The sequence below is a fragment of the Triticum urartu genome, chromosome 1A (genome assembly GCF_056163025.1).
Source record: "Triticum urartu cultivar PI428250 chromosome 1A, HENAU_Tu73, whole genome shotgun sequence".
NCBI lineage: Eukaryota > Viridiplantae > Streptophyta > Magnoliopsida > Poales > Poaceae > Triticum > Triticum urartu.
The window spans coordinates 531,577,867-531,596,844 of NC_141873.1; the positions used below are offsets into that span (position 1 = coordinate 531,577,867).

At 48.5% G+C, this 18,978-nt stretch overlaps 2 protein-coding genes across 2 annotated transcripts; both read right to left on the reverse strand.

Annotated features, from left to right (window-relative positions):
• Nucleotides 1–1,984: 1,984 nt before the first annotated feature.
• On the reverse strand, nucleotides 1,985–4,183 carry LOC125537667 (calcineurin B-like protein 4). The gene is made up of 8 exons (XM_087528946.1): nucleotides 4,008–4,183; nucleotides 3,765–3,917; nucleotides 3,599–3,681; nucleotides 3,308–3,476; nucleotides 3,138–3,190; nucleotides 2,943–3,023; nucleotides 2,726–2,838; nucleotides 1,985–2,474 (listed from the first exon to the last, which is right to left on the reverse strand). Exons 2-8 carry the CDS (start codon nucleotides 3,859–3,861, stop codon nucleotides 2,402–2,404), a joined length of 669 nt encoding a protein of 222 aa, XP_087385072.1. The 5' UTR covers nucleotides 3,862–3,917; nucleotides 4,008–4,183; the 3' UTR covers nucleotides 1,985–2,401.
• A 13,715-nt stretch (nucleotides 4,184–17,898) lies between these two features.
• LOC125537675 (small ubiquitin-related modifier 2-like) lies at nucleotides 17,899–18,928 on the reverse strand. Its single transcript, XM_048700995.2, has one exon. The coding sequence runs from the start codon at nucleotides 18,730–18,732 to the stop codon at nucleotides 18,415–18,417; it is 318 nt and encodes a 105-aa protein (XP_048556952.1). The 5' UTR covers nucleotides 18,733–18,928; the 3' UTR covers nucleotides 17,899–18,414.
• Nucleotides 18,929–18,978: the final 50 nt, after the last annotated feature.

Here is an 18,978-nt window from a genome sequence, read left to right on the forward strand (position 1 = left end):
AATCTCCTTCTCCGGCGCTAGACGAACCCGAACGAAGTCCTCGCCGGGCAGGCGTCGCGTCTGGCGGAGGAACGCGACGTGGTCCTCATGGATGTTGGAGCCATCCCACGAGCTTGACAGCGCCATGGGGCAGCGCGGCGAGAAGCAAGACGATGCGGCGGCGGAACGAAGCGACGGCGGAACGGCGCGGCAAAGAGCTGCTGCGGGGAAGAGAAGGAGAAGGAGGGCGAGAAGGGGTGGAGTGAGGGAGAGCGCGCGAGCCTCTGCCGCTCCCCCTCCTCCTCCTACTTATAGACCGCGCGGCGGAGCCGAGGAGGCGCGGCGTTGGGGAACGTGGGGATCAACTGCGCCCACTCCCCCACGTCCCGCGATTATTGTGCCTTGATGGCAGAATAAAACCATCGCGGGAAGGCGAGCGGTCCATGTGGGCCGCGGAAGATCCGCGCTCGGACCGAGGCCTACGAGTGGCGGGCCCGGGCCTGCGGCGGCGTCCCGTCGCGCGCGTGCGTTGGCAGGATTTCCTCGCCACGTGGCCCGCGTTCCCGCCTACGAGAAACGAAGCTTTTCCGAAGACGGCGTGCACAAGCAAAGCCGGCCCCTCAGGATAGGAAGCTGACCAAGCTTCTCGTCCCTTTATCAGCCTCGAAGCTCGCCCAGCTTCGGGGACTACTGTCGGAGTAAGTGACCACGGGTAGCCTGGCCGGCACCCCCTGGCCTTTCTGGAAAAATTACGAGCCGATCCGGCTCTCAAGGATCCAAGACATGGGGCCGCCTTCCCCTGGCCGGCTATCTCCCAGGCCGGCTATTGGAAGGCGGCCCGACTTCAGCCCTCATGAAGAAAGCCGCGGGAGGGCCGGCTCCTAAGAGCCGGCTGCGAGAAGGCCGCCTCCAAGGAGCCGGCTCCCATAAAACGATCAAGACCGTACCCTCGAAGTCTGCATCCACCTAACGGCGATGTGACGGGGCGTGGCTACAGTGAAGCTTGCCACCCCCGAATCCCGGAGCGCGCCTGGCACAGTGCGCCGTACGGGTGGCCATGACCCGTCCGGCGCAGCACTGTTGCCACGTTGACCCTGATGTCATCCACGACGGGCTACCAGTACGGCCCACGGGCGGTGGGCCCCTTCGGGCAGAGAGACACCCGAAGGCGGCCTGGCCTCCCCCAGTCGGCCCAAGACGGAGCCGGCTCTCTCCAGCCGACTTGCCATCCCCTCGAAGGAGACGCCCCATTAAGGAGACAAGACGCGGTGAGGCTACAGTGGTCCCCCGCCGGACGGCAGCACTGTAGCCACGCTTACCTCGGCGAAGCCCTCGTCACCAAGATTGAGCAACAGTAACCAGCCACCGACAAGGCCCTGTACAGTGGGGCCTGCCTGTCGACCAAGGGGCCGGCAGCCGGTGGGACCCACTAGCCGGCGGGCCCTAGCAGCCGGCGCAGAAGCCGGAGAGCGTAGACACAGACGGCTGGGCCCCGCGCCCAGCCGGATTACCGTTGTACCCCCGGGGGGTATGCCTATATAAACCCCCCGGGACACCCATGCAAAGGGTTGATCCCTGCTAGTTTTAGATACCACGTAGGGAGGAGAAGAGAGCAAGCAGAGTCCTTCTTCCTCCTCTCGCCAAACAGCTCAAGGAGCACCGTGTAGCTACTTGTTCATCGAGTGATCATGCGGAGACCCCGCAGAGCAGCAGTAGGGGTGTTATCTCCACGGAGAGCCCCGAAGTTGGGTAAGATTCGCCGGCGTGCATGTCTTCGCCTCATCCCGTTTCCAGGCACCGGCGATGTTTTACTGGCTCCCACAATGATAAGCCACCCGTTGGCATATGTCGCACCTACCACCCGACAATTATTATATTAAAAAAACCGAATTAGGGATGACGGTGTGCCTGCCATCGTGTAATATAGACCGTCAGATCTATATCTGGCAGATAGAAAGCAAACTATGGCAATTTTGCAAAAAGATACCCGCATCTCTCTCCACACTTGCAGATAAGGACTTCCCTTGTTCATCTTTTTCTCTCATAAGATAAACTAATCATACAAATGTATCTTGATGTTCCGTGCAACACATGGGCATCTTGCTATTGTCTATATATATGTATGTTTGCAGTCAACAAAGGAGAAATGGTGTCCTCCACATAACCTTCAACAAAAGAGGTCTGTCAGGCCATTACCAGTTGACTACTTAGCACAATGAATCTATGGCCACTCGCTGGTCACAGCTTCGGTGAACTGTGCATATATACTTCACGCACCGTCGGTCATCTTCAACCGGATTTCCGTCTCTTGTCCTCCTATTTGAGTTCCAGACATTTCTGCTGCAGCTCACTCTTGAATGCGCTGCCTCCCAGCTCAGGACCAACGGATCATATGACACCGAAAATAAGTGTTAATTGTGCCTTATTTGCTGATTCCACTGTAGTCTTCGACTTCGGAATGCATTACAAAGCTCGGAAATGTCGTCGTAATGTCCCTGAATAAACAACCACAACAACAATAAGATCACGTGAAATGGAATGGGCAAAAAAAATTAAAAAATAAAAAGATCTCTACTCTCTAGCATGGCATAACTGATGGCACTCATCTAAATGCCGCATTTTTGTATCAGAAGAAGATTAAACTAAGAAATCGCAGGTGAAGCTGAACTACCAATTCTGAGAAATTAAAAGGAAACATCAGCTGTGAGCAGTAATGGAAAGTAGAGCAGCAGATGATGGTACTCACTGGAGATAGGGCAGTGACATGTTCCTCAGCGACGCTGGGTTCTTCTTGACAAACTCCTCCCATTCCTTGGGGTCTATCCTGCCATCACCATCCGAGTCTGCTTGACTGAACGTCTGGCAGTCCAAAAGGAGCAGAACAGCACAGAACATGTTAAGAAGGAAAACGGGAAAATACCTCCCATACATGGAGGGAAGTATCAATGTTGTTGATTACATACATTATGGACAATCTCCTCGACGGCGCTATCGGAGAGACATAGGTCGGACTCATCAAGAAGCGCCACCACCATCTCCCGGAGCTGTGCAGGCAATGTGTTGATTATATAATTTTTTAGAATTCAGAAATAACGCGTCGACATTACAATAAAGTGCGCCATGTGCTAGGTTGGATGCGGAAATGATTTAGTACTTGCCTCTTCTTTCTCGATGTAGCCTGTCCCCCTCAGATCGTACAGCTTGAATGCAACTGCAGGGAGGACGATGATGGAGACAAACGAAAGATTTTTGATTGGTTTCATAGGGAGGAGAGGACAAGAAGATGAATGGACGGCAAACTAGGAGCGAACAATGGACAGGAGCGTACACGCGGTCTTTTCAGATTCAGGCGCTTTGGGGTGGAAGATGCTGAGCGAGCGCACGAACTCGCCGAACTCGATCACGCCGTTGCGCTTGAGATCGAAGAGGTCGAACACCCTGTCCGCGAACAGGTTCGCCCCTCTGCTGGTCCTGAACAGAGCCAGCCGGAACTCCTCCTGACATGAACGAAACAACCAGCCACAAGTTCAGAACCCAGGGGCGAGATCATCGGACAAGATGATCATGGAGCTCGTGAGATGGATGTAAGGAGAAGCTGAGCTTCTTGTAGAGCTCGTACCTTGTGGATGAGGCCGTCCTTGAAGATGGAGAAGCTGAGCTTCTTGTAGAGCTCGTACAGCGCCTCCACCTCGTTCACCGTGACTGCACGCAAAGTTCAGTTGAGTCGGTTGCAGAGGAAAGGCAGAGGCAAACTTCTGGAGCTGGGAATGGGGGTGCTCACGCACAGGAGGTCTCGGCGGCGAGGACGGCGGGCTCCTCGTACCCTTGGGCGCGCTGCTCACGCTTCCGTGGCGACGGCGACGACGAGAACGCGCAGCCCATCTGTGGATCCTTCCTACGCCGGCCGGCCGGCGCCGCGGGGGGCTCTGCGCGCTTCTCTGCAGGCAGGGCAGGCGTTGACCTTCAACCGAAAGCCCAGCAAGAAGGAAGGGGAGCACCATCGACCAAACCGAAACACACAATCTGACCTGAGAGGCTGAGACCACCTCGCCGGCGGGGCCTTCCGCGGCTCCGCACAGCTGGCTCTGCTCCGGTGACGCTCGGCACGGGCGGAGAAATCTCCGGCCGGGGCCTCGAGGACGGACGGACGGACGCGGCTGTCTCCTCTTTCCGCTGCCGGGTCTGCGTCAGTCCGGTCTGTCCCCTCGCTGGACTCCTCCTCCTCCTCGGGCTCGGGGGCGGGCGTGATTTAACGAGGCGGGGCGGGAGGTCAAACGGTGGCACTATTTCCCGCTGCCGCGCGACAGCGACTGCGAGGCCGCGAGGCCGAGCGCGTGGACCGCCGGGTGGGGGCTTCGTACGCCGTCGCTGTCCCCCCAGATTTCGCCGCCAGTCACGCCCTATCCTCTCTCCGGCGAAGATTCGGCCGCCGTCACTGGGGCAACCAGTTCCGGCCGTTGAATTCTGCGTCCTCTGCCAATAAACTACCGAGTACTGAGCAGCCGCCCAAATTGCATCACCGCCGTCAGCTCGCACGCGAACGCGGAAGCGTCCCGCCGGACTTTTTCTTTCTACTACTATCTGCTACTGCTCCAGATGGTTTGATTCCCGTTGTTTTTCACATCGACACCTGCGCGCGCGCGCACGCTCCCGTCGCGTAGGCTGCGCGCGGCGCGGCACGCGGCGGAGCACGGCAGCGTGAGCGCCGGCGGCGGCGTCACGTACGTCAGGCGCTTTTCTTTGCCGGTTAGAAAAATGGGGTTCGCTTCCCCGCGCGTGGGATGGGCCGGTGGACGTGGCGATCGGGGACGGGCGTCTGGCCAGGTGCACGGTACACGGAGTACCAGGACTCGTGTAGCGCTGACCATGCCCAGAATAATGCACTATTTTTTGTCAGTGAAGTGATAATTCACTATATTAACAGGCTGGTACAGCCGGGACCGCACGGTAACTCGTTATATGCATGTTTTGTACTTCCTCCGTTTTTATTTACTCTGCATATTAAAATTGACTGAAGTCAAATTTCACAAAGTTTGATCAAGTTTATAGAAAAAATATAGACATTTATGATAATAAATCTATACGACGTGAAAGTACATTTAATAATAAATCTAATGTTGTTGATTTGTTATTGTATATCTTAATATTTTTGTATATAAACTTGATCAAAGTTTGTAAAGCTTAACTTTGACCAAAGCTAATATGTGAATTAAATAAAAACGGAGAGAGTATAAGACAGATTGCTTCGCATTCTTGTTCTTGTTATTGGCATCACATTTTTTTATAGAGCTTTCATTATGGACCACATATGGTTATATGTAAATGCATTTTAGAATGCTTAGAGCATCTTCAACGGGCGGGCTAAACAAGCACCGCGTCACAAATTTAGCCAATTTAGTGCGCGCAATCCGGCGGATGGCTCCAGCGGGCACGCAATAACCGCGCGCGCGGTATAAGAAGTTGGGTGCGCGGTCAGAATCGCTATCTCGCGTGGTGTATTTGGGGCGCCCGCTTCCGCGCGCGGCACAGTCGAGCGCTCGCGCTGCACTTTGTCTTCTCCGCCTATAGCCGCGACCCCTCCACCGCCGCCGCCGCCGCCGCCGCGCCGCAAACCCTAGCCCAGGTGGTGTTGGCCTCGCCTCCGCCGGAGCTCCTCCGACCATCGGCCTCGCGCGCGGCCTCTTCATGCCGCCGTGGATGACCTCGGCGGCGGGTGGCGTCGCGCCGGCGCCGGCCCGAGCCGCCGCCCCCTCCTCATCAAAGCTTCCCAATGCGGCGCGGCCAAAGAAGGGCAAGATATCGGCGAAGAAAAACAAGGCGGCGGACGGCTCCGGCACCTACAAGGCGGCGAATTTGGTTGGATGAACTTGTGGGCATGATTTTGAACTTGTGGGCATGAACTTTTCTTCATCAACTTGTTTGTGTGAAATTTTATATGTCATGTTCATTGCATTTTGAATGTTTCAACTTCATTTCGTGTTCAAAATGTGACATATATGCAATGCTGCGGCGAGTCGCGCGCTGCATTTTTTGCGCACTGCTGGAGCCAGCGCGCGCGCTGCATTTTAGCGCGGCTGCTGGAGCCAGCGCTGCGCGCCGCGTCAAAACAGTTTCTTGCGCGCGGCGCGTTCGGCGTCTGTTGAAGATGCTCTTCGTATATTAGTCTATAGTAAAATATCTATAAAGACTTGTATTTATGAATGGAGAGAGTACACCGTACGGTTGTTCTTTTTCTGGTTGCCGGCACCACATTTGTGAAAGACGACTGCTAGGCGTCAGAATCCTGGGTAAGGATCATTCACCTAGACAGACGTCCGATTTGTCGCTAGGCTTGAGTAGAGCCGCTCGGTTCCCCCTCAATCACCGTCTTTATCCTCATCTTTTCTAACACCACATGTAACACATCCTCAAGCGAGCAGCGTCGGATGGGCTCGCACAGCCCGCATGTAGCAGTAGTACCGCTGGTCGGCTCGCCACACCCACCGGACCCCGTAGCAACCCCTCACAACAGTCATCTTCCGCTTGCCACAACCACCACCTCAAAACAGTCATCTCCACGCAGCAACTATTAGCCGCATTGCAGCTTCCCGTCATCTGCGAGAACCATGGGTCATAGCACGACACACGTTGTGTTGCGGCTCTGCCGCCGGTGAGACCCACGAGCCGCGGCAGCACTCACACGTTTTAGTGCAGCTCCTCCGCCGATGAGATTAGTGGGTCGTAACATCACACTCAATGCATCGCAACTCTGTTGCGGGCGAGTAGCACCATGGATGTTGTGTTGCAGCTCCCCGCCACCATTGAGATCCGGGGTCCCAACACCACGCAGGTTGCATTGCAGCTCTGTCGTCGCAACACCTGAGATGGCGCCCTCCATGCATCTAGATGGCACCTACGTTATGGCTGCTCGGACATCCGCAAACCTCCCCATATTTGATTCTAGTTTATGAAAATTCGAATATGTGGACTGGTCCGTGGACGTTTGATGCATCGCATTGGATGACAAAAAATGTCTGGGCCGCGTTGTCCAAACATTTTGACGCACAACCTTGGAGATGCCCTTACACGATAAGAATCTTACATGTTTCGTAGTGAGATTTATAATGGAAATGTCAAACGGTGACCGAGCTCCATGGAGGTCTTAACTTGAAAACTTCAAAATTCAAACATTTCAAATTCAAAAAATTCTGAAAAGAATTACAGATATACCTAGCAACATAGTGTACGTGTACGTAATTTTTCAATTTGAAATATGTTAAAATGAGAGCTACACAAAAAACCTAATATGGGGATTTTTAGCATATGTAATGTGCAACATCAATGTCCATGATTTTTTTTGTGCAGCTCGCAATTCAAGGTATTTTATTCTGAAATTTTGCACACATACACATTACATCCTCATATATATACCTCCTTCGTTTCAAAATAGATGACTCAACTTTGTACTAACTTTGGTTCAGAATTTCTGAAACGAGAATTTTGAATTTTAAAATTATGAAAATTAAGGCCTTCATGTAGGTCGGTCTTCAAAATGCCCTACTTCTACTTGTATTATAATTTGTTTGTATAAATGTATGTGCAGATGGGTCCCTTGGCGGGTTTGGCCTGAATATGTGTCACCCATGTCCAGTGTAATAGATTTTTTTTCCTTCCACCTATGGGTTGTTTCTGTTGTACTCGTACAGTTGACGGCAGGTCGGCAGCGCAGAAGTCAAACGTCTCACAGTGCTCCGGATTTTGACGTTTTTGGGCTTGGCGAACGGCGATCGCGGGCTGAGCGGACTGCGGCCTCCGGAGAGGGAGACGTACAGGTGCATATCGTCTCTGTTCTGTGTTGAGCAAAAGCCTCGGCTCGTCCGTGCGTCCACGCCACAAACCGGATGAACCAGCGACGGTACGTGCGTCCACCACGGCAGCCTGGTTGTAGCCAAAAGGAGAGGAAAACAAGGCGATCTTCTCCCCGCTTTTGGCCGGTAGCCCCGACGCCGACGGCGAGCTCAACAGAAAGAAAGAGCAACGGCACGGGGTCCCTGTCTGTCATGACGAGATATTATTGCTTGGCAAGCTGCTTCAGTTAAACGTGTATTGTATGTTATCCTGCTGCGACTCAATTAATCAGTATTCTTTTTATGTAATCATTTTGTTGTTGTCCTGCTTACGCTAAATCAAGCACCCCGGACGGCGTGACCATGCCACACCGGCGTTTGTGAGCCGGTCCAAAGCGTCCGCGCTCCGTTGAGCGCACAGAGACCGAGTCACCCGTGCCGACCCTGAAACCTTTTTTTTTCGATGGTAAAAGAGTTTTATTCCATAAACATAGGGTTACAATCAAGTGGCAAGAGCTCCTCCACACACGAGGTCCCCGTCCACGCCATACAGCAGTAGTACTCTCTGTACGCCTATACGTAGCCAATCGATCTGCTACCCTATTCTGCTCTCGTTTAATTTTCGATGGAATAAACTTTCTCTCACCCATGAGATGACGAATCTCAGCTACTAAGTGACCATAAGCCGAGTGGGAAAGGCTCTCCCCTGTCATAAGAGGAGTCGGATTGGACGATGATGGGAAGATCACAATGCTGAATTGATAGTGCCATTCCTTGCATTATTGCATGTAGCTCCGCCTCCACCGCATCATTGCAGTTGAAGATACATCGATATGCGGCAAAAATTACCGTGCCTTCGTATGATCTTAGTATCATGCCAGTAGCTGCAGACCCATCCGATGAAGAAAACAATCTGTCGACCGAAAGTGCAGCTTGGCCTTCTGCCGGTCGCGGCCATGGCAGCCGCGGCGTCTCACCACGCGGCCGGACCGGATCCTCGTTGTGAACCACCATCTTCCCCTTGATAATCTCCTCTGTCGAGTGCTTCCTCACCAACTGTAGTGAGTGCATGTAACTCTGGAGGTACTCAGCCGTCGCCGCCGGAGTCGGAACATCTTTACCATGCGCCATGTCCGACCGCAACGACTAGATTCGCCAAATTAACATGATAGTACAATCCCGCATTTCATCAGAGCAATTCATCAGAATATTCAGGAGCCATTCCTTTCCGATGTCTCGAAGCAGTTGATGATCAGGAAGGTTCCAAACTGACCGCATTTGCGTCCACACTGCTCGAGCATAATCACAGGTGACCAGCGCATGGAAACTGGTCTCCTTTTCTGTACCACAGAGCGGGCAAGTATCTCGAGTTGAGATATGCATATGTTTCTTACAGTAGTTCGTTGCTAAAGCCCCTGGCACGGCCTTCCGCGCCATTATTCTCATTTTGAGTGGAACCCGCGCATCCCATACGCGTCTCCATATGGTTCTGTGGCCACTCGGGTTACTGCTAGATGAGCCTGCAGCGTGTTCCACATGGCTCTCGGCTGCCAAATGATATGCACTCTTGACCGTGAACACTCCACTCTTTTCTGGAAACCATGCCAGGAAGTCCTGACCTTGCCTTGGCGACGTTCTGATCTTCACTATCTCCCGGACGTCCATATCCCAGAAATATTTCTGTAGCAATTCCATATTCCATGCACCTGATTCCTCAAGGAAGTCCGCTACCCAATTATATCTGCAATTTCCTTTCGGAGTGATTGGCTTGAAATCATCTCTCCTCGGGATCCATGGACCCCTCCACGTTCTGATTAGCGAGCCATCGCCCACACGCCATGTTAGCCCTTTCTTCAAAAGCTCGAGACCGTACATGATTCCCTTCCATACAGCCGACGAACCAGAGGGAAAGGCTGTATCAAGAAGATTCCCATTGGGAAAATATTTAGCTCGTAGCACCTGAGCACATAAACTATCAGGACTTTCAAGCAACCTCCAGGCTTGTTTTGCAAGAAGCGCCTGGTTAAACGCCCTCATATCTCTAAAACCCATGCCTCCCATATCCTTGGGCAAGATCATTTTCTCCCAGCTGAGCCAGGCCATTTTCCTCTTTCCATTCTCTACTCCCCACCAATACTGTCTCATCATACGTGTTAAGTCATCACACACCGAGGCCGGTAGCCGAAATACACTCATAACATATGTAGGTATTGCTTGCGCTACAGCCTTGATCAAGATTTCTTTGTTGCCCGTTGAGACATATTGTTCACTCCAATCAATTAATCTTTTCCTCAACCTTTCCTGTAGTGATTCAAACTGTCCCTTGTGCACTCTTCCTTCCGGCACAAGAAGACCGAGGTACTTAGGTTCAAACACTTGATGTTTAAATTCCAGGATACTTTTGACATCATCAACCACCACAGGAGAGCAATTGTCTGAGAAAAGGATGGAACACTTCTCCGGGTTAATGAGTTGACCCGTAGCTGAGGTATAAGTGTTCAACAGCCCCTTGACAATGAGCGCCTGATGGCCCAAAGCCTCAAATAGCAGCATAGTATCATCCGCAAAAAGAAGGTGGGAAATAACCGGTGCCCCACCACAAATTGTCACCCCCTTTAAGGCACCTTCAGCCACTGACTTTGACAATAAAGCAGAAAGAGCATCAGCAACAAAGAGAAACAAAAACGGTGATAAAGGGTCACCTTGCCTTAGTCCTCTTGTAGGGAACAAACTCTCCAGCAATTGTCCATTGAATTTGACAGAGTATTTGACTGATCTGACACACACCATAATCCACGATATCCACTGTTTAGCGAATCCCCATTTGCGTAGTGCACTTTCCAAAAAATCCCAATCGACCTGATCATATGCCTTTGACAGATCAAGCTTGTAAGCACACGCCGCCGACCTGTTTTGTTTTAGTGACTGAATGTGATGAATGCATTCGAATGCAATTATAGAGTTATCAAATATGAGTCTACCGGGGACAAAGGCACTCTGATTCTCCGATATTAACTCCGACAGCATTGGCCTTAGCCTATTCACCAAACATTTTGAAACGATCTTATGAATGACATTGCATAGGCTTATCGGTTTAAAGTCCTTAAGTTCCTCGGGGAAGGGAATTTTCGGAATAAGAACAATAGCCGTATCATTGACACCATCTGGCATTGCACCTGACCTAAAGAACTCCAGCATAGTAGCTGTAATTTCAGCTTTCAACACTGCCCAATTCCGTTGAAAAAATCTCGCCGGCAGACCATCCGTCCCTGGTGCTTTAAGGGGACCGATCTGAAATAACGCATCGGACACCTCCTTCTCTGAGAACGGAGCACAAAGTATATCATTCATCCCTTGGGTTACTTTCGATGCAATACTCTCCAAAACGACCTCCGACGTCAAGGTTGGGTCCTTTGTATACACCTCCTTGAAATACGACGTAGCCATTCGCTGCATATCCATCGGAACCGGACACCACGTACCATCCGCACGCCGTAAACGTTGGATATAGTTCCGCCTAGCCCTCCACACGGCGCGACGATGGAGGTACGCCGTATTTCGTTCTCCCTCTTTCAACCATGTTATCCGAGATCTCTGAAGCCAAAGCATTTCCTCCCTATAGAGGAGTTCATCTAGTTGATGCATCTTCTGTTTTATCAGGTTTCTGTCAGCGTCGCGGAGCTACAGGTCCGCCAACTCCACGCGCAGCTTTTCCAGATCAGATATGACATGCCCAAAGTTCTCTTTGCTCCAAGATCGCAACTTGTTCATCATCTCTTTTAGTGCGTCATGGACCACACCAAGGTTCCCTGAAGGCCGGCTCCGCTCCCAACGTTCTGCCACAACCGAGGAGAGGCCCGGATGTCTCTCCCACATGATCTCATATCAAGATGCCGACCTAGTTCTTGGTGGTGATGAAGATAAGCGAACCAGTACCGGCGCATGATCCGAACAGGAAGTAGCAAGATGAATCACCTGCGTGAGGGGGAACAAGTCCCTCCATGCCTCGTCTGCACAAGCCCTGTCAAGACGGACCCGTACGTTTCTATCTCCAAACTGGCCATTATCGTATGCATTGTTGAGAAAATCGTTAACTGGTAACTGCTCGGTTGGCTGGCGAGTAAGGGATTAATAGGCTAATCGGCAAGTTAATCGGCCATTTAATTAATTAATCGAACGATTTATCGGTTAGTCGGCTACTCGGTGACCCTACGAATAAGGATTAATCCGCAAGTTAACTTGTTAAATGAACGAATTCTTGAACAGGGATCGTATGTGAACGGAACTCCACTAAAACCAAGATCCCATAATTCACATGCTAACAGGCAGTCACGAAACACTTGCATTTGACTTTCAGACCGCTGTGACTGAGAAAGTGCTCATGTTGCCACATAGCTTCATTAAAATCTCCACACACTAACCATGGTTCAACAGAAACTGCCCTAAGATCAGATAGAGCACTCCACATACGATGCCGATTCTCCACTCTCGGCTCGCCATACACAAAGGTTGTCCTTCAAGATTTATCGTTCGCAGCATCCACTATCCGCACGTCTATATACCGTGCACATGCATCCAGGACTGTAACTTGCAAACTCTCATCCCAGTAAAGGGCAAGGCCTCCACTAAGACCCTGACTTGACACTCCCGCAAAACCTTTCATCTGTAGTCTCCACTTAAGTCGCTCCATTTTATTTGAGGCTTGTCTAGTTTCAGAAAGGAAGATGAGCCCCGGGGAATTGGCTTTAGAGAGGGCCAAAACCTCGCGAACTGTCCGGCGGTCCCCCCCGGCAGTTCCAACATAACAGACTCATTGTGCCAGGCGGTCCTCCCTCAAGGAGGCCGCCGATTTTTCGCCCGTTGCACCGTCTGAACTAGTTTTTGCTCGCTTGCTTCCACTACTACTGCTAGGTGAATTGGTTCCATCATCCTCTCCCTTACCAAGGGTAAGCGCAGGAAAATCCTCCTTTGCTCTCTAGGTGCCAAGCACCTCTTCAGGGTTCACTCCATCCATAGCTAACCTTTTCCTGGCCGCCGGATCCACCTGCATGGAAGTACGACCAGTCTTTGAGGGGCTTGTAGATGTGTCCAGAATATCGGGATCAACCGCCCCCATGCCAGCCTTAGTCTGCTGGGGTGTAGCATCATACTGCCTTGCCCCTCCTCGCACCGGGTTTTCCTCCTGACGTTGTCTATTAGGGCCATCAGCATACAACCACACCCCGTATTTCTTATCCTTTTCCTCATAAATGCCATTGCCACATTCTTTGTACTCATGGCCAATCAAGCCACAGACGTTGTAAAATCTGGCCAATTTCTCATAACGCACCAGGAACACTTGCCTTTCATGGCCTCGAACAATGCTAACAAATTTTGTGAGAGGCTGGCTAATGTCATGGCGTATTCTTATCCTGATATAATCCCCTCTAGTATTTCCGTTCAGCCTCATCTCCAAGATCTTAACCGAGTTCCGAAGTAGATGTTGCACAATCTTCTCCTTGCAAAAACCTTCAGGAAGTTTGTGAATTTGAAGCCAGATTGGCATGAAGGTCATAGGTACCTCCTCTGCCTTTGTGAAACCATCATATGGGCACATCAACACGAGCATATTCCAAAACAGCCATGGTCCTTGATCAAGCATGCGCTCCCAGTCACCAAGACAGGAGGCTTGAACGACGAACAGATTCGGTCCAACCGGTCGAAACCTAACCGGCTGGGCTGCGTTCCACGCCGCGCGCATCTCCCTGTAGAAAGCAGTTTGGCTGAAAGACTTGTCCGTGTGAACCCTAGCTAGGGCAAGCCACCTGACGCTTTCGTTGATTTCAGGATCATCCTCATCGATAACAAGATCATCGAATTCCTCTTCTTCCAAGTTAAGTTGTTCCAGGAAATCTCCTAGATCCGACTTCATAGTGGCGCTACCCCCGCCGCTCGTTCCCGACTGGGCATCCGCCGCCGATGCCATCGCGATCGGATTGTGGGACAAGACAGGCCCAAGCCCTACGACGGGAGAGGTTTTGTAGATGCAACGGACTCGCTGGCGTTTGATTGCCAGGGAGGACGAGTTTGTGTTGGATAGGGACTCGCCGGCGATTAGATCGCTAGGAGGAGAGAAAACCCTAGCCGCAACCCTGAAACCTAAACATGAACCCTAAACCCTAACCCCTTTTTAGCTCTCATTAATAAAGGTGACAAGACCTCCTACGTGACGCCTGTAGGTGGCAAATGGGAGCTGCTATCGCAAATTCAAAAAAGGCCGTGACAAAAAAAAAGATGAATTCAAATAATATTTTTTAATTCAAAAAATATCAAAATTTTAAGAAATGTTCATGAATTTTAACGTTTTGCACAAATTCAAGAAATGTTCATGAATTTAAAAAATATTTGCCAATTTTAAAAGTGTATGTAAATTATCAAATATTCACCATCTTAGTTTTTCATAAATTTACAAAAGTATTGATGAATTTGCAAAAATGAAAAGAAAAAGAAGAAAGCAAAATGAAAAGAAAACCGAACTGAAGAACAAACCTAAAAACTACAAAAATTAAGAACTGGTCAAGAAAACCAGAAAAGCCAGATGAGAAACACACACACACAAAAATCAAATAAAAAAAACCATTTGAAATCTTCCCAGAACCGGAGGTGGAAGCTTCCCGGTCAGGTGAGGGGGCGCTTCCCCACTAACGGGCAGCCCACTAGAGGCGGTGCGTGGGCGACGCGTGTGATACGTAGCGATGGACGAAGTCACTAGTTGAGGAGTACTCGTTGCAAAGATCACTCTAACTTCTCAGACTGCGCCACTAGCAAAGATTACTCTAACTTCTCAGACTGCGACAAGTGACGCACATGCAGCGCGCCACTTGTTGCAACCTATGAGTTTTCCTTTTTTTTCATAGATTTGTTTATTTAAAACATTTTATCTCTTAAACCATGCGCTCAAATCTTAAACCGTTTTCACCATTGGATTTTCCGCATCGAGATCTTCAAAACTAGATTTTTTTTTTGCATCGATTCAAAACTAGATCTCATATTGATAAGTTTAGACGAACTTTTTTTTCACGAAAAAACCAAATGAAAAAACCGAATCGGGAGCACGGGTTTTTTTCCTTTCCGAGAAAGGCACGCCCGTTCCTCTCACGAAATTACAACCGTGCCTCTCGCGGAAGGACAAAAAACGTGTTTTTCTCCGTTTCCGAGGAGGCACGGCCGCGACTCTCGCGGAAGCACAACCATGCCTCTCGCGGAAGCAAAACCATGACTCACGCGAAAGAACAAAAAATAGAAAACGTGTTTTTTCGTTTTCGAGAGGCACGGCCGTGATTCTCGCGAAAGCGCAACCATGCCTATCGCGCAAGCAAAACCGTGACTCACGTGAAAAAAAAATAGAACACGTGTTTTTTTCGTTTTCGAGAGGCATGACCATGACTCTCGCGAAAGCGGAACAGTGTCTCTCGCGAAAAAAAATAACAGAAAAAGTATTTTTTCCGTTTCCGAGAGGCACGGCCGTGACTCGCGCGAAAGCACAACCGTGCCTGCCGCGGAAGCAAAACTGTGACTCTCGCGAAAAAAATAGTAAACACGTTTTTTTTTGTTTCCGAAAGGCACGGCCGTGACTCTCGCTAAAGCACAAATGTGTCTCTCGCGAAAGCAAAACCGTAACTCTCGCGAAAGAAAAAAAAACAGAAAATATTTTTTTTCGTTTCCGAGAGGCGCATCCGTGACTCTCGCGAAAGCAAACCCGTGCCTCCCGCGGAAGCAAAATCGTGACTCTCACGAAAGAAAATACGTTTTTTCGCGCCAATTATTTTTAGTTTTTTATCGAAAAGTTAAGGAAGACCGGTAAAAAACCAAAACGTCAAAAAAACCCGAAAAACCATTTAAAAAGCTGAAAACGCGTGCAGAAAAATAAAAAATAAAATCCGGAGGAAGCGTCCAGAACGCGACACATGGAGAATGGCTGAGAGCGCGCCAAGTGGCACTGATAGTTGCGAGGCTCCCGAATAAGCGCTCGTTAATTAGTTGCTCTCCGTGATGGAAGGAACTCTCGTTTGAAGGATTTTTCCCCTACCGTAGCTACTAGGTCGACCCAGTTCGTTAGTTTTTTTTCGCCCGCAGGCTCAGGAGATGACACTCGCTCGCTCGCTGTAAGTTTTGTCGGTTTTTTCTTCTTATGTCTGTCTATTGGTTGGACCGGTCCGTTTTAATTGATAGTTTTTCTTTCCTTTTTTGTGTTTCTCTTCGCCGTTTCCTTTGGTATTTTACGGTTTTTTTCATTCTTTCTATCTTCATTTTTCTTTGTTTTCTTCCTGGATTTCTTCACTTCTTTCTCGGTTTTCACCGTTTACATTCTTTTACATCTGTTTTTCTTTGTTTTTTCTTCCCGTTTTCATTGGTTGCTTTGTTTTCCTTTCTTTCCCTGCTGATTTCCACTCAATTGCATTGCTTTTCTTTGGATTTACACATTTTTTTTCGGTTTTTATTGTTTCTTTCTTAGTTTTCTTTGTTTCTATCTTAGATTTCTCCCTTTTTCTTTGTTTATTTGTCGAGTTACAATGACTTTTTTCTTTCTCTTGTTGTCTAGAGCTGGATTTTTTTAACACATGTCTACTTACTTCATCAGGCAATATACATTTTTCGTGTACACATGAGTCATTTTTTAAAAACATGTTGAACAGTTTTAATACACAATGTACATTTTTCTTGTCATATATAGTATTATGACTTTTTTTGTACATGGTCTATATTTTTTAAATAAACATTGAACAATTTTAGTGACATTAAACATTTATGTAGACTTTTGGGGATGAGAGCGACTACACTACATAATTGGAATTTGCCTTCACATAAATAGTTTTTTACTTTCTATAATGATTTTAAAAAATAACAGACATTTTAAGAAACACATGAATATTTATTTAAAATGCACTTTCGTTTTTTAATGTCATTAAACATATTTTTACCTAGGCAGTCTTTTGTTTACAATGTATAAACATTTTCCATGCCCATGTTGATTTTTTCTAAATACATGATTAACATCTTATATAGAGATATATTTTGATGTCAACTTCTTCCAAACATATTCCACATTTTACGTATACACCAGGACATTCTTTATATGCATGTTTAACATTTTTGAAAACTTATATATTTTTTGATGTCTGCCCTTTCCCATACATATTGTAAGTTTTTTTGTATACATCAGAAATATTTTTCATATACATGTCTAAATTTTTTCAACTAAATGATTAACAAATTTCAAACATATTTTTTGATGTCTACTATTTTTTCATACACATTTTACATTTTTTTGTATACATCGGGAACATTTTTCATATACATGTTTGGTATTTTTGAAATACAAATTAACATTTCCCAATATATTTATTGATGTTTATCTTTTCATACGCATTATACAATCATCATACACATTGCAAACATATTTCTGTAAGCATTACTAAGATTGTTCACATACGTGATTAACATTTTTAAGTTTATATTTAAACTGATTTTTATAACCAATGTAATTAGTATATTTCAAAATACAAGAATAAATAAATCAAAAAATGAAACTTAAAATGTAAACAAATGGATGAAAAAAGGAGCGCTGAAGGCCTATGGTCCAAAATGGACCAGCCCATTTTGTGGCTGCTTGAAGTGAGATGTACCTATTGTCTCGCGTGAAGCGAGACATAATCGCACCCGTGATACTCATCGCAGCAGGAGATACATAATTGATTGTTGGACATTTTAAACTGATCTAAATAAAAACCTTTTTTGAGAAATACTTATAAATGAATAAATAAAGTGTGCATTAGAAAAAAAACACTGCATACAAAAAATATTTCGTCATATACGACAAAAATATTAATTGTGTATTTGAAAAATGTTCACCGTATATTAGGAAAAATGTTCATCATGTATTACAAAAATTATAAAAGGCAGAAAAAAATAAAATTGTAAAGGAGAAAAAAACTAAACAGAAAAAGCACACAAGTTTTCTTTACTGAAAAAACCCAAGATCCACCGAACGAACAAAAAAATGCTAGGGAATAAATGACACCGAATGTCTCAGTGTGACCGATCCACGCCAAGGTTAGAGCCGCTACCACGCCACCGGCAGTTGTCCACACCCAACCGCGAACGCATGCTTCCAAGCCATGCGCGAGGTCAGTGTCGCCGCCCGTCCAAGTCGTCCTGTGCCGGATAGCCAAGAGCGAAGGAGAGGAACACCAGTCGCCGACCACCACGAGGGGCTTTGCCCTGGGGGTGGAGGAGAGAGGGGGGCAATGGCGCCGTGTGTGGTCTGCGGGGGATGACATAGGGGGCAGTTTTTTCTCCGGGTCAGGTTATGGCACAAAGAGAACTACTTCACAGCCGACCCTCCAAGTCACCATAAAAGAAACAAGGGCCTGTCTAGGCACATCTGACTCAATCGAAGTAGAAAAAAAAAACAAAAGAAATGCTTACACGAATCTTAGCGTAAAATCAAGACATAAACCATAATAATAACCGAGCGAATATAGTTTGAAGTACATCACGCAAGCCGCTCAACAAACCAGAAATTTTCCTCCTAAGAAGACCTAGAAAATTTCCCTCTCATCAATCCTGCCTAGTGCGCGGACATCGATCCAGCGACGAACGGCCCGCCGCCGTCCATGTGCTCGAAGAAGTCGATCATGTCCCCGTCCTCCATCTCGAGGTCCGCCGGGGTCTTGTCGCCGCGCAACCGCACGCCCTCGAAGAGGAAGACGCCGGTGCCGTAGGTCACGTCGGGCACCTTGCGGTACCACGCGTCCAGGAGGACCTGGAGCTTGTCCGCCCTGCTCATGGTGTGGCGGAGCACCTTCTCCTGGCTCACCACCTTGATCGTCACCATCAGGGGCTTCACCGCCGCCTTGGAGTCCCTCCCGCTGCAGGGCGGCGGCATGGCTTCCGCCGTGTGATTTTTGCGTGAGATCCGTGGAGTTCGGTTGCGTCGAACGGATGCCACGAGGTGGCCTGGCTTTATAAAAGTTCGCTTTGATTTGCTTCCTAACAACCGTTTCCTAATCTCAACTCCGACCAATGCGCCCAAGGGAAATCCCTTATTTGTGGGAAATAAAGTGGTTTGTTTCCAACAAATAAATGTAGTGGCAAACCCATTAGTTTCCCTGGCTAGCAGTGGCCTGCATGC

Coding starts and splice junctions, on each gene's coding strand:
- LOC125537667 (XM_087528946.1), bottom strand. CDS start 3,861: ATGGGCTGCGCGTTCTCGTCGTCGCCGTCGCCACGGAAGCGTGAGCAG. Junction 2,839..2,942: donor TCGAGGAGATTGTCCATAAT/GTATGTAATCAA, acceptor TTGGACTGCCAG/ACGTTCAGTCAAGCAGACTC. Junction 2,475..2,725: donor ATGTCACTGCCCTATCTCCA/GTGAGTACCATC, acceptor TTGTTTATTCAG/GGACATTACGACGACATTTC.
- LOC125537675 (XM_048700995.2), bottom strand. CDS start 18,732: ATGCCGCCGCCCTGCAGCGGGAGGGACTCCAAGGCGGCGGTGAAGCCC.